The sequence below is a fragment of the Amblyomma mixtum genome, chromosome 8 (assembly GCF_055824585.1).
Source record: "Amblyomma mixtum isolate Tamu chromosome 8, ASM5582458v1, whole genome shotgun sequence".
Classification (NCBI taxonomy): domain Eukaryota; kingdom Metazoa; phylum Arthropoda; class Arachnida; order Ixodida; family Ixodidae; genus Amblyomma; species Amblyomma mixtum.
Window position 1 is genome coordinate 82,740,767 of NC_143019.1, and position 15,790 is coordinate 82,756,556.

Here is a 15,790-nt window from a genome sequence, read left to right on the forward strand (position 1 = left end):
TCAGAAAACTTGTCTACAACGTTTATTTTAGTGCTCTCTCAAGCCTCGCCTGCTCAGCAGGATGTTCGTTCGATATTTGCATTGCTGCGCAAAGAAATTTTTTTTTGTAGTTCGGGCGGCCATTGTGATTGTTGGCGTCCTCTGTGATAGATTGTACTGACTGCGGGAATCGGACTAAGTTTGGCGCTTAATGGGAAAGACAATAATAGAAGAGATTTACAGGTAAAGCGAGGCTGTACGCAATATAAGAACAAAGTGTAAAGAAAAAACAAATGAAGGAGACAGAAAAATGCCTAAAGTGAAAGAAAAACTGGGATAATTTGAAACAATTTCGATTCACCTGAATAAGCGAACATATCGGTTGCCGTAAAGAGACTGTGAACAATACCACAAACGTCGCTTAACGCATAACCAGAGGTGCTCGTACAAAAGGACAGAAGAAGAAGAAGGAGACAAGAGGGCGGTATTGTTGTTGGCCCCAAGAAGATATGGCACGTACCTATTTCGGGGGATTGGCCAAGACGCAGGCGGAGACTGAGAGATGCTGAAAACGTTAAAAAAATAATAAAATAAGTAAAAATATGTGCAGATTTGAAGATTTTAATTAAAAAATCAAACACCGTGAGGTTGGTGACTGAAAATGGGAATGGGGCTAAATGCACCGTGTTTAGGGAATCTTTTCACTGCTGAATTTTGAATATAGTAGCCAAAAGATAGAATTCAGAAAGATTTTAGAGTGGCAGCCGTTTGGTGTCTAAAAGGAAAGTTGGAAAGGCTGAGAGCACATTCCTGATGCCCTGCTCGCAGGTGGAAGCACAGACAGAAGAACCCCAGCTGACAGACTGAGCTTGAGCTGTCGTAACGGGTGTTCTAGCAGGTGCTTCCGTAAATATTAGAAGCACAAGCATGTCAACAAGAAGTAATCTACCGTTTCGGGCGGAGCGTAGAGCGCGCACAATGGGGAAACCACCAGATCAGACCTATACAGGGAGAAATTTAAGTGAGGCACGCGACAACGTAGACGCGTGAAAGAAAACTGAATTTTTCGCGATCGCCATCCTTTACGGCAGCAAGGGTAGAGAAGATGCTGGACTTCGGGATTGATGTAGCTAGCCTTTGAAAAGATTGAAAATCGGGATTGAATTCGGGATTGAAACCTTCACTGGCGTTTCTTTCTTTTCCTGAGTTCGTTTTATGCGGCACAGAGAAATACATAAAACAAGCAGCGATGAGACGGAGCCACTTTGCAGAAGGCTATTATTGGCTGCAAGCGCTAGTCGTTGCGTTACACAGCTGAAAATTAGATCAAAATGGTTTCACTCGTTGAAAAAGAAAACACATTGCGTATATGGCATCATGCCTCCCGAAGCAGATGTAGAGAAAGACAAAGTTGAAACCAGCACTAGGAGTTGGGCCACCGAAGGAGCGTCTCGCCGCTCACCGGCGTCGTGAACGCCCCCGCCGTGTCCCGGGCCGCGATGCCAACCGCCGCCAGGTGAGGCTCGGATCCGCGAGCAACCGCCACCCGCAAGATGTCGGCGCCGCCGGGGGCCCAGCCCCCCGCGCCCGACAAGCAGTCCCGCAGGAGCTCCAAGTCGCACGAGAGCGGCACCAAGGAGGGTCGGGGCAAGTCAACCACCGAAAAATCGGCGACAGAAAAGTCCGCGACCGAGAAGACGGGCAGCGAAAAGTCTGGCTCTGCAAGCCAAGACAAGAGCGGCGAGAAGAGCAGAGATAAGAGCGGTGAGAAGAGCGGAGATAAGAGCGCCGAAAAGAGCTCGACCAAGAGCCATACCAAGAGCCACAAGAGCAAAGACCGCAGCAAAGGCAGCAAAGGAAGCAAAGGCACCGAAAAGACGCAGGACAAATCTGGCGAGAGGAGCCATGAAAAATCGGGCAGCAAGACGGAGAAGAGTGGCGACCATTCGACCGAGAAAAGCGCGGACAAAAGCGGTGAGAAGACCGACAAGACCGACAAGACCGAGAAGACAGACAAGTCCGAAAAGAGCGGTAGCAAGAGCGGCGAAAGAAGCGGGAGCAAGAGCGGCGAGAAAAGCGGAAGTAAAACAGAGAAGAGCGGCAGCAAAAGTGGTGAGAAAAGCGGAAGTAAAACAGAGAAGAGCGGAAGCAAAAGTGGTGAGAAAAGCGGAAGCAGGAGTGCCGAGAAGAGCGGAAGCAAGAGTGGCGAGAAGAGCGGTAGCAAGAGCGGCGAGAAAAGCGGGAGCAAAACAGAGAAAAGCGGCAGCAAAACAGAGAAGAGCGGCAGCAAAAGTGGAAGCAAGAGTGAAGAAAAAACCGGAAGCAAAACCGGAGGTGAGAAAAGCGGTAGCAAGAGTGGAAGTAGAAGCAAGGATAAGAGTGGCGATAGGAGTGCCGAGAAAACCGATAAGACTGGAAAGACCACTCAAAGTCAGGAGAAGACCCATAGCAAGAGCACATCCCGAGGAAGCCAGGAGAAGAGCAAAGGCAGCCAGAAGGAAGGGGACAAGTCCCAAGAAAAGACCCAAGAGAAGAGCCAAGAGAAAAGCCGGGAGAAGAGCGGCGGAACAGCGGGTAGCCAGCGTGAAGGGAGCCAGCAGCAACAAGGGGACGCGAAAGACATGATGCTGGGCGAAGACAAGGGCATGGAGGGCATCAAGGCGCTGCCTGAAATGCACGCTCTTAGGCTCATGTACGAGAACGCGCTCCTGACCGTGCACAACCGACAGCTGCAGTGGCTTCTGTCCGAGCTGAAGCAGGAGCACTCGGTCACGCTGCTCCAGGTGGGCTCGTTGCGCAAGCGCCGAGGCGTGTTCACCGGGCCGACCGCCATCATGGTGGACCGCGCCGTGTCGGCCTTGGCCCTTGGCGAAGGCATGGCGGGCGGCGCTATTGCCGGCGAGTCCTCCGGCGCCCGCTTCGACGACGGCAGATACGCCAACCTTGCTTCGGTCGTTGTCAATATCGAGGACAAAGGGATCTCGGCGCAGGACGAGAGCCTGTACGCATTCGGCCGAGCCGGCAAGGGCACGAGGAAGTGCAAGCACATGGCCGGGCCGCACGACGACATCAACTGGGAAGAGCTGCAGGCTCGTCTGCTGCCAGCCTTCTACACGTTTTGAGCATGTCTCATGACAGCCGTCTGGCTTTCGAGGTCAAGACCCCGTGCCACGTTCTGCGCTGCATTGTTTTGCACGGCAGCTTTTGCCATTAATCAGGACACTACAGTATTATCTCCTCTCCGCCAGTGCCGTGGTTCCTGCGGGATGCAGGACTTACACGCTGCAGACTGCTGTGATGCCATGTTGCTAAACAGTGCGACCGTGTCTTGTGCGAAGCGCTGCACTAAAAAGGTCCTGGCCATTCTCAGAATTTATGCTCATTTCCTTCACTTATAAGGTCCTATTTAGCGCCTTCAACATTCTCATTGCGCCTGATATTTTGACTTAAGAGGTTACTTCATAAATCTAGAGCTTTTTTTTTTAAATATTCAGCCCCAATAGTTTGCTTTCTTGCCGTGTAGGAGAGTTTCGGGACACTCATATTTCAATGAGCTCAGTAGGGGGCGGTTAATAGCTTGTCGCACTTTCATGATACTTGCAACGCTTTCGATGAAAAACAATTGAACTAGCAGAGCGCAGTATCAAAGCTAGTGGGCCGCGTATTTTTTCTTTGCATGTCATAAGCGTTAAATTGCTCACTCGGATTTGGGAGGACACTTCATCAACATGGCATAGTCCTTCAATGCTTTTATGATCATGAAACTTCTCCGTAACTCTATGGGAGAGCTTCATATGTTGACCGCGCCTTCCACGAGGCGGCGCTAAGAGTCCTGTGGGGGCAACGACGCGAGGTACGGCCGCGAGTCTACGGGAGGAATGGGACGCCGGCAGCACGGCAGCAACTATTTTCTCTTATCAATTTGCCTTCGTTTGCAAAATAAGTACAGTGCACGTGACGTGCAAGCCTGCGATGCCGAATACTTGCTGCGTTACGGGTGTCCGCTCCGGCTACGGAGGTACGCAGGAAAAGGCCTCGCTGTTTTGACTGCCGAGCGACGCCGAGCAGCGTAAAATATGGAAGCGGGCGATGCCGCGTCAGGAAAGCGGTGGATTTAGCTTCGACTCCAAGCATGTCCGTGTCTGCGAGTGGCATTTTGCCCCGCGGATTTAATTCGGCCTCACGAGTTCGTGATCAGCGGAGAAGCAGTGTCGCCGCAACGCAAGAAGCTGAAACTCAGGCTCGGCGCCGTCCCGCGGATAGTCGAAGGCCTACCAGCGTACTTGAGCACGAATCTGAGACGGTGTTGCATTTCATACAGCTGCACTTTTCAATGTGCTGATGGCTTTTGGTGCGAAAGAACTACTCCATAGGGTCAAATCCAACCAAAATTCTTGAGGCGTCCCTGACTTTGAGGGTGCAGGAATGAAATAAATATTGCCGCGCCTGGAAATTTCGAACCACCGGCGGTGCGAACGGATCAGCTTCGCGGGCCACTGCACGAGAGCGCTGTGCTATCGCAGCAGCCCATCACGCCTCGTGTTGTAGTTGTTGTTGCCTCAAAAATGATGGCACGGTGGGAGATTGGCCATGGTTTCGTGCAGACCCAAACAGGAAAAAACTAAACTGCAATACACTCTCTCGTGTTGGGCATTGCACATCGTCGTCTTCATCAACTTTCACCTTCGGAACGAGCACATCAGACCAGCTTCACCTCGATCAGAGCTTAACTTCAGTGTAATATCGTCGCCAGACGTGCCAACGATCCAGCAAAGCAAAACCATGAGCCAAAGAGGCTAAACACATGCGTTCGCACATCTGCTCGGTTTAACCACGTTAGATTCCTAGCACTTTTTTATTTTTTGTACATGTTTCTCCGTGATTTCTATAAATGCTCATTTTTGGTTTTTGGCGTGACCGCTCACAGCTTGTCTCTTATTCTGGTTGCGCGAAGCCAGCACATGTGCAATGAACAACAAAAATTCACTTTTTCCTTGCACTCGCCAGCGCCTCCGTAGTCACAGCGGGACAAATTGTAAATAAATATCTTATGCAGCAAGAGTCTTCAGAAGCTGGCTTTGCCACCTCCGAAAGTGTCAGCAAAAAAAAAAAAGAAATTGAGAGAGCACCATCAAACTACCGGTGCATTCGTCATGTGATCGCTTTTGTAGCGCGCACTCCAGTTCTTAAAATACCGCCATAACGTATTGTTTTCAGCCCTAGTGAGATTGCAGTATTTCTCACAATGTAAACGCCAGCCTTAAGCAGCCTTGTACATTTAGATGAAAGCGAGGACTCGACCGACAGCCGCAACCAAGACACATAATAATATGTTCTCATCGCTACGCTAGATCTTCCAGAATGACGTGGTAGGCAAGTTGCGGTAAAAATGAATGCGCAGGCTGGATGGACCCACTGTAATGATCGTACTTCTGGCGACGTGTGCCCGAGCAAGAAGCAACTGAGAACGGCCGACAAGGCCGACAATCCCAACACCATGTACAAAAATCGCTTTTTCGTAAAAGCATCGAGAGAAAGTAAGCGCGTTAATTGTTTGCCAGAAAACCGCCGCTAACAAGGTTTACTGGCGCCAGTCGTCGATCGCACCGGGTTTTTAGTGTCTCAATGTCGCAGCCAAGCTTTCTCATGAAAACCAGTAAAGTAGCGTCCATCCTAAGCACAAATACCGATCCCCAAAAAGCGCAATTACCAAGCGAATATGAGCCTGTCGGCCGGAAAAGAGCCGCTGCGGGCAGGGCTCGCGCAGCGATTCGTGCCCCCTCGCCGACAGCCGCGCCACTAGCGGCGCGCGCTGTCCCTATATGAAACTTTGGCCGGAGTATCGTGACCATAAAAAAAAACATTGAAAGACTATGACATGGCCCAAGCACGGTGCGTTAGCAAGCGTACGAAAGATTTTATTAGGACGTCATTAGTCGAGAACGCCGCTCTAACTGCCTGAAAAGAAGCTTCTACGTAGTATTTTGGCATGTCTGTCTTGCTGTTGTGGGTGCTTTGTGTAAATTAACACGAAACTAAACTACTTCAGTTCAAGCTACTTCAGTGCGTTCTGTAACGACTGAGTTACAGAACACACGTCGGAGATTACGCACGACGGCACTGGCAAGCGCAGTCAGTTGTGCTAATAGCATGCGTTGTAGTTCTGATGGCGGAAGTGGTTTTGTGAAAAATCATTTATCATCCATTCAGTTGTTACAGAGAGGTGATGGGGTAGGGCCCTATTGGCCCTTTCCCCTTAAAATACTAGGTGGAGCCCCTATTCAGGGACCCCATTGGCAAGCAACGCAGCCCGCGTCCGTTGAACCAAGGTGGAGCGATGGAGCAGAACATGAAACAAGAAGGGATGAAGTGCCAACAACGGCATTTGCAATAAACTTGTAACGTCCACAGACTTTGCGTACTATCGGGGACAAAAGTGGTGTACTCCACGCTGCGGAGGCCGGAGCAGCGGAAAACTGCGTTGCAACGCCATATACAGGCGTCATCTGGGATCGAGACAGCCAATGCGTGACCTTTATTATCAGTAGGCATGTCGCTTGGCTCGTTTCAGTGTTTCGTGCTTTAGCTCGCCAAAATGGCGCAGTTTTCCGTTGCTCCGGCTCCCGTTACGTGGAGTATACCACTTTTGTCCCCGATAGTACATTCCGGACGCTTGTTGATGTTTCTGTGGAACAGGCCCAAAGTAAAGACCTGTGCTTTCTCGGTTAGCGGAAGTAGCACTTGTTCTGTTGAGTTTGATGATGTTGATGATTATTATGAAAAACATTATGCTGAATAAACCTGCTTTACTTCCTCCGACGTAGAAGGGGCGTTCAGTCCACAACTGCCACGGGCTTCGCAATTTTCTGCACCTGAAGAACCAGCAGTCTTTGGTCCTCTGGTGCGGTGAGATATGTGTGCGGGTGGAAGAATATAAGGTGCGATGTGCGTAGGGCTGTGGAAGATTTTGTGAAATAAAGACATGCTGGCAATGCGACAGTGGAGCGATAAGAGTGATAATCCGGATGCTGTTTTTAAGGAAGAAACACTAATGTTATGATATTAGTAGGATGAATGTATGACAGAGTAGGATGAATGAATGAAACGAGCAGCGCTATTCTGAACAGATTCGAGGGCATTGATGAGATATGCTTGATGAGGATTCCAGATGGGCGACGCAAATTCTAGTTTGGACCTGACTAATGACTTGTAAGCTAATAACTTGACATGATGGGGAGCATGATGAAGATGGCGCTTTAGGAAACCTAACGTCTAGTTTGCTGACGATATTATATTAGTAACATGCAGGCTGCAAGAAAGATCGCTAGAAAGAGTTATGCCTAGATACTTGTATCATTGAACTAGTTGTGCGGGAACTTCAGATATTACGTAAGAGAAGGTTAGAGGATTACGGCGAGGGCTAATGGACAAAATATTACACTTACGTGGGTTAAGTTCCATTAGCCATTTATTACACCACTCCTGAACAGCATTAAGATCATTCTGGAGAGAAGATTGGTCAGCGGTGGTGAAAATAGCACGATAAAGTACACAGTCGTCAGCGAACATGCGTTTGTTAGATGTTATGTTTGAAGGCAGATCATTAATGTATATGAGAAAGAGTAGTGGGCTAAGCACAGATCCCTGTGGGACGCCCGACGTTACTAAGAGTGAGTTAGAGTTCTTATTGTTAACGGAGACAAACTGCGATCGATTAGTCAAAGATTCTTCAATCCACTTCAAAATATGAGGGTGCAAATTTAATCGAGAAAGTTTTATCAGCAGGCGTTTATGGGGTACTTTATCAAAGGCTTTGGCAAAATCTAGAAAAATGATGTCAGTCTGTAGATTAGAATCAAGGTTAGCATGCAGATCATGAATGAATGTGGCAAGTTGGGTTTCGCAGGAGTAACCCCGGCGAAACCCGTGCTGAGCAGGATGGAAAAAGTTATTCGAATCAAGGAATGTCATGATGTGTGTATAGATGACGTGTTCCATGATTTTGCAGGGAATACTAGTTAGAGAGATGGGGCGGTAATTAAGCGGCGAGTTCTTGTTACCTGATTTGTAGACTGAAACGACCTTCTCATTTTTCCAGTCTATGGGCAGTTGACCTATGAAGAGTGACTGAGCGAATAACAATCAAAACAGAGATGAACGTATATCTTTGGTATTAATCAGTATTTTAGAGTTGATATTGTAAATTCCAGCAGAGCTATAAGCTATAAGCACACAGTGTGTAGGGCCATACCGCAGCGCTGCCATTTGGGCTTCTCTATTTCGCACTACTATTTCTCGTTTTATCTTATTTGCAGCAGTAAAGCATAGTCGAAACATTATGTTGTACTCGTATTTGAATCGGGATTTTGCTACAGTTTTCGTGTTCCATTAGGTTTTACAAAAATACTGCTTTCGCACAGCTGCCGTCTACAGATGCTGAGCAGATGTGCATCTTGAGCGATGGAATCCTGAGCTTCTTGCCCTCATCAGAATCGGGGTGGTACTGCGTATACAGGGTGTTTCACCTAAGACTTTCTGCAATTTTTAAATATAAGCTACTTGAATTAGATGCGCGCTTTTTCTGGCATAGCATTGTCAGTGGTGTAGTACATCATAATTCAACTAAGACGTGCTAACTAGCAGGCTTGTTAACCAATATTTAATAGTTCACTTTTAAACTATTACCGTTGGGCTCCTTAATTATTGAGAGGCATGCAGCCCACCGTAAGTTTTGTCCATATCCGTTTTTAGAATTTCGAGAACCCGATTATCCTCGGCGCTGTGGCCCAACAAATTTCGCCTACATCGCGCCAAAATACACGCGGTTTGAGAAGCTTGCAGGCAAAGCAACCTCTCCAGTGAACGCAACTCGTCGAAATAGCCAAAATTTGTTGGGCCACAGCGCCGAGGATAATCGCGTTCTCGAAATTCTAAAAACGGATATGGACATTACTTACGGTGGGCTACATGCCTCACAATAATTAAGGATCCCAACGGTAATAGTTTGAAAGTTAACTATTAAATATTGGTTAACAAGCCTGCTAGTTAGCACGTCTTAGCTGCATTATGATGTACTACACCACTGACAATGCTATGCCAGAAAAAGCGCGCATCTAATTCAAATAGCTTATTTTTAAAAATTGCAGAAAGTCTTAGGTGAAACACCCTGTATATGTGACTAACCGAAACCATCAGCACGAGTTATCAATTGGGAACGGAGATGGATATGATCTGTACGTAGGTCATACATAGGTGATACATAGGTCAAAAGCTGGGTGAGAAGCTGGTTATCGAGAAAACGGAGATTATGTTTGTGAAGTTCCTTTCACGTATTTTGTACTGGCCACGAAACTGCCCGCCATGGTTTTGTAGAGAAAGAAAATGGGACATCACAAAGAACGCCGCCGTAGATTGGAAAGCAGCAAGCTGTCATCATGCCACCTGACTCCATATCAGTATTTCTGTCAACTGAGAGAGATTGCTGTGCTAAAATTATGATAAAAACCTTTTATCATTATTGCTGAATACAAAGATATATAAAGAACACCGAGAGCAAAGAAAGCTTAGGGGACATTTTATATTTTTTTTGTTAATCAATCAAAAATTAATGGCGAAATTGGTTTACGCCTCAAAGATAACTGATTAGAGAATAGAAAAAGAAACAACCGCACGCCACTGGTGGCAACCGAACCCACAACCTCCGAGTTGCGTGTACTGTGCTTTAAGAACCAACGCAAAATTCTGAGGTCGTGGGTTCGGATCGCACTGACGGCATGTGTTTATTTTTTCTTGTACTCTCTAATAAAATATTGTTCAGCCACAGAATAATTACACCGTTGATTTCTCATTGACTAACGAGAAAAGAAATACCGTTATGCTTTCCTTGGTTTCAGTGTCTGCTGGGCCTTCATACATATTTCATAACGAGCTCTTCATTTCCCTAGTTTTATCTTCTGGCTAGTTATGTAGAGAGATAGAAGTAGCCAATGCAGCTTTACCGTTTTTTTTTATCAGAAGATAGATGCCGTAGTTTAGACCCGTGTTGAATTTTATTTTACGTGTGCTAGCTGCCGGTGGACAATCTTTTACAGTTTTTAGATATCAAAATTGATTTCTGTACGGATCATGTCTCCGTGAGCAAAAAAAGGGGTTCTGCCATACGACTCTTCGCACTCAAAATTAGTAAAAAGAGCTATTGCTTCACTGTGCCTTGAGTCCGCGCTTAGAAAGTCATGCGTTCACAAGATGCGGCCGAGTTTTGACAACCGATTGGCTAGGCTGCATTCAGCCGGATTCCATGGTTCGGTCGTGACAGGGGTCGCCGAAAGCCTCTTACAGAAGTTGAAGATGAGAGCAGTGAGAGCTGAGGCAGAGGTCCCTCGTGAAGAGGTGAGTCCAGTGGCGGTGCCGTACGTGCACAATTTGGCCCACAACCTGAAAAAGGTTGCGAGCAGGCATAGTGTCCCGCTCGTCTTTTCAGACCCCCTGAAGCTCGGAAGCATTTGCGCTCGAATCGAGAAAAGAAAAGAAAAAGAGCAAGAAAGAGGCTGTGGTACTAAGCATGCGCGACCTTTCATGAAATGTGCCGAAGGGGTTGTTTACGAAATTCCCCTGTCGTGCGGTTGTTCCTATATAGGACAAACAGGGCGCTGCGTTAATGAGCGAAGAAGGCAGCATGAACGAAACGTAGAACAAAATAAAGAGGGCCCAAATTTGCCGAAACATATCAGGTCCTGCCCGTCACGCTCTTGTGATCCATGCTTCCCATCAGTGCAGATCCTTGCCAGAAGCAGCAATATCAAAGACAGAGAACTGATTGAAGCGTTCTATATCAGTAAGAAAGGCAGTTCGTGTGTCAGTGAAACATCTGTTGCTCTGTAAAAAAAAATAAAAAATTTTTGAGCGTTCGTTATCAGAATGATGCGTAATTTTGTTCGTTGCGCATGCGCTGGCGAAGTGTATATATGTATCAGGGTTCTGCGAAATAAACGAGTTGTGAGTGGCGCTCTGTCCCGTTCTCTTGTCTTGTGTATGTAGTTTTTGGCGCATTTACTTTTACAATGAGCCGCCTCGGTGGCTCAGTGGCTATGGTGCTCGGCTGCTGTCCCGAAAGACGCGGGTTCGATCCCGGCCGCGGCGGTTGAATTTCTTTGGAGGAGAAATTCGAGGCCCGTGTACTGTGCCATGTCAGTGCACGTTAAAGAACCCCAGGTGGTCGAAATTTCCGGAGCCCTCCACTACGGCGTCTCTCATAGCCTTAGTCGCTTTGGGACGTTAAACCCCATAAACCAAAACCAAACCACTTTTACAATGAACTTTAAGCGACACATTTGCGCCCGTTCTGCTAAGCAAGGAAGGAAAGAAATTTTTGAGGCTATGGTTGTTTCACGCCTGTGTGCAGAACGACATCAGTTGCAGCTCATACACGGGTTTCGGCGTCGAATCATCATTATGTTTGGATGCAGCCTCTCTAACGGCTGTACAAAACTTACCATAGCCTTACCCAGAATAATGACAGTAGGAAAGCATAAGAAGACCAAGCTGCATCGAAAAAAGATACGCGAAGCGGGCGTATTCTACATCTGTCCGTTGTCTATTTGGTCCTCTCTCATTGGTGGCTGAGGTATACCCGCGGCTTTCAAACGTCTGTAACAGGCGAACCAGTCATTGGATGGTTGGGGACCGGACCTCACCGTTGGCCGCGATACGCAGCCAACGCATCTATTTGTGAGGCTCGGTCACATACCATCCAATGGTCGGTTCGCTTCACACAGACGTTTATGTGACCAATGCAGTGTTGTCGGTAACGCGTTACAAGTAACGGTGTTACCGGTAACGCGTTACTTTTTTCGGTAAATTAGTAACGTACTCGTTACCATTTCGGAACTGTAACGGGTAATGTAATTACGTTAACATTTTCCGGTAATGTGAAGTGTCACGTTGCTAGTTACTTTTTATTTCAACTGTCCTCCCTCCGCCTCTTTTTCAAAAAAAAAAACGCCGAAAATGACGCTGCAAATAAACAAAATCTGCAGGTGCTCCCGATGACCCTTGTTGCGGCTTGCATGCATGCCAGAGAACACCTGCCCTTGACCACGCACTCCACCAAAAAAAAAAAAGCACGAACACGCATTCACACACTTGTCTTCACTCCAAAACCACTCACACACACAACTCTATGAACAGTGGACGCATGCCGAGCCACCAATGAACCATTTGCAGAAATCTGTCAATCAGTTTCTCCGTAAGCTTGTTTTCAAACCAAAAGGTCTCAGGAAGCAGTTCCCTCTTCTGAGTAAACTCAGGAATGTCGCCGGTTTACTTCAAGATGGCCACTAGAGAGCCGCCGAAGAAGCCCAATGGTACAGCACAGAAAAGAAGATTGCAGTCAACTGGCTGTAGCACCGAAGTGGAGAAAAAAGGAAATGGGCCTTTGTTCCTGTGCCATCAGTAGTGAACTACGTCATACTAAACTCTCTAACAATTTTCAGCGTAACAACACTGTCGCTCCAACTTTCTTCCTTCATAGTCATAACCCCCCCCCCTTTCTCCCCTAGCCACAACAAAGAACAACCCACTCTCCACAGCACTGTGAAAAAGGACGGCCTCCCGCTTTTTCCTGCCTAGACTCTGTTGCAAGCAGAGTGCGACCATCCAGAGTTTTCGTTCGCTTGAAGAATATGAGCGTGTCGTCTGGGTTCGAGATTTTTTGGTTGGAAAACAAGCCTTGCAGAGAAGACGAGTTACAGGATACAGTTGCAGTGAAGACGCACAGATTAAAATTTATAGGCATGGAGTAACGGCAAAGTAACGTGCGATACTTTTTTTCGGTAACGGTAACGGTAACGCGTTACCTTTTTCTCGAGGTAAAGTGGGACGGTAACGCGTTCTTATTTTTTTAGCGTAACTAGCAACGTATTTAGTTACTTTTTTTCGGTAACGCCTACAACACTGGACCAATGACAGGAGACCAAATGAACAAATGGACGAAGTACAGTTATGGAGTACAGCCCCTGGTTTAGGTTATTCATGCGACAGCTATAGTTTATGCTTTATCTCGAATAGATCTATGTAGTTAAGCTACAGTATTCAAATAAATCACCTTGGATCTCGTGTTCTAAATCCTTCATTGGTTAATCCCAAATGGCACAGTATTGTTTATTAGTGGCTGACTGAGTGGTGGTTGCTCCTGCGACTTATGCCTGCTCCGGCTGGCGTTTGCGACGCTGTCATTGTTATGCATTATTTTGAGTGCGAGCTTCATCCCAGCAAACCAAAAACATCTCAGAGACGTGTAGCTAGACGTATTTGAGAGTCATAGTGATGGTTCAACAGCGCAAACGCACACAGACCAAGAAGGAGACAAGACACACACAGCGCTGAACTTACAACTGATTTTTTATTAGGAAGAAGCATGTCATAATATACACACACGAAAACAACAAACACGAAAAAACAGCGCACATGCGCAATGTCAACAATCTCATAGCACTAAAAAAGGTCAAACCGCTTTAAAAGCACGTGTGTATCCGCAGAACTGCTATCCACTGTGTAGCATATTCATTTCTCGAACAGATAATGTTAAAGATGGCGCACTCACTCACACTTTATCTTTCCGGATAATATGAAAGGCTTCAGCAATTTCTCTAGTGCGCTGGTAAGAATGACAAAACAACACATCAGTGTCACCAAAAAACGGCGTGCATTTGCATGTGAAACAATGCTTCGCTTGGTTTGTTTCTTTCTTCTTTAAAGAATTAGCGTGCTCCATGAGCCGCATGTTAATACTGCGGCCAGTATGGCCTATGTAGGTAAGGCCGCAGGACAAGAGGATCTGATATACTATGCCAGTCTTACAGGGAACATATCTTGTTACATGATTGATGTTGCAAGCATTTCTTCTGCACCCCTCATGCCTTCTTTGAACCGCCGCTCCCACTCTTTCTAGTTTGTTAGGAGCGGAAAACAGAACTTTTACCCCATGCTTGCTCCCCACTTTCTTAAAGGGGCCCTGAAATGGTTTCTTCAATCATATTTTATTGCAACAACTCTGTGGAGGTGGTCTCTGCGAGCATTCTAGTCTGATTCAAAAATCTGCGCGTGGAACCAATAATTTACAAACAACTTTTCAAACTTGCCGCTCAAAGCCGATTAGGGTGACACCTCACCGCGCGTTTTTAGCCGCCCCTACCACATGACGCAAACTGGGCAGCCTTGGCCATGGACTGGGCGACCCTTATCATTGGCTCTGCCCAATGACGTCAAGCGCAATTTTTGCAATAATTCATTTGAAACTGAGCACTGATGCTCCTCTAAATACTATTTTATTCGTTGCTTATTATTTTTTAAAACACACGTATACAGAGGTAAGAATCCAGCGCATTTTTTGAAATTAATGTAGTACTTCCGGCGGAGAAGGAAATCCGTCTGCTCACAAAAGCACGGCTCCTCGTCAAATATTTGCGCCCGCCTTTGCGAGTTTCCTAGCTGCGCCGACGAGTCGCTGCTGTCGTCGCCCTGTGAGTATCAGTACGGCGTGTACTGAAAGTCTCGAAGCCCATCTCAGCGGTGGCTGCACACAGCCGCACTTCAAGCTCCGGATCCATGCCGTTCGAGCAGCAAGCAGGAGACACATGTGCGAAAACTTGGCCAGCGCGCCGCACCAATCGTCATCGGAAAACTGCCAACTATACTCGAGCAGCGACAAAGCATGCCTGCTTATGTTGGGAGCTTTCGGCAACGGCACCGCTCGCGGGCTCTCCGAGCGACGAGCTCTGCTGCTGACTGGCTGCCGTGGTCGTCGCTAGGCCTATAGCTCATTTCGCGTCGGAGCCGCAGCGGCCGGCGCTTCGGAAGTCGCCTGCGCTATAATAAAAGGCCTACTCTACACATCGCTTTACTGTCAGCAGCATCATTTCACAATAGAATAATAGTATGGTCAATTTCCGTGGCGTTTTCAGCGGCTGAGCTAGCGGGCGCCAGGCGAGCCGGACCCCAGCGTCGGGCCAGCGGCAGCTGCAAGGCGGTTGTGGCCAGAAATTTGCGCGTATCACAGTTGTTACCCTTACCAGCAGCTGAGTAGTGGTCAGCGATCCTCAAAAATGACACATTTTTCACATTTCTTGTCCCAGGATTTATTATTTACGTCAAGAACACTCTCCGGCTCCTTTTTTTATGACGCCGGCAGACGTGATGCAGGCTGATCGGTCGGCCGGCATGCGGCGTACTTGACGTTCGCACAAGGAAATACAAAACAGCCATTCTACCAGAGCTGATGCTTCCTAGATTCGAGCAACGACAACATGTCTGATCAAAAGTGAATCTTTCGGCAACGACACCGACTGCGGCAACTCCGGGCGACGAACTGCGCGCTGGTCCCAGGCTGCCCTAGTCGTCGCGAGGCCTAACTGGTTTCGCATCGAAGCCGCGCGTGACGGCGCTTCGGAAGTCGCCTGCGTTAATTGCAAAAGGCCTACTCTTGACATCACTTTACTGCGAACTCGTCCCATAATAGAAGATATATTCGATTTCCACGACGCCTTCAGCAACGGAGCTAGCAGGTGGCAGGCGTAGCGCCGCAGCAGCGCCAAAGCGAATATGGGATGAAATTAGGTGTCGCTTTCATCACTTTTACGATCAGCTCGGTACTGGCCAACGATAGTCAGAAACGATACATTTTTGATATGCATCTATTCCAGGGCTGGCTATAAACGTGAACAAACAATACTAGCGTGTTTTTCAGTCGCCGGCGGCCGGCATCAAGGCTGGCAGGCCGGCCCGGCGTGGCTCGGCCCCGAGCGCCCTGAGGAGC

General features: G+C 47.6%; 1 protein-coding gene across 1 annotated transcript; it reads left to right on the forward strand.

Moving 5' to 3' along the window:
- Positions 1-1,532: 1,532 nt before the first annotated feature.
- LOC149333227 (uncharacterized) lies at positions 1,533-3,101 on the forward strand. The gene is made up of 2 exons (XM_089556005.1): positions 1,533-2,358; positions 2,446-3,101. Exons 1-2 carry the CDS (start codon positions 1,533-1,535, stop codon positions 3,099-3,101), a joined length of 1,482 nt encoding a protein of 493 aa, XP_089412131.1.
- The last annotated feature ends 12,689 nt before the right edge of the window (positions 3,102-15,790 follow it).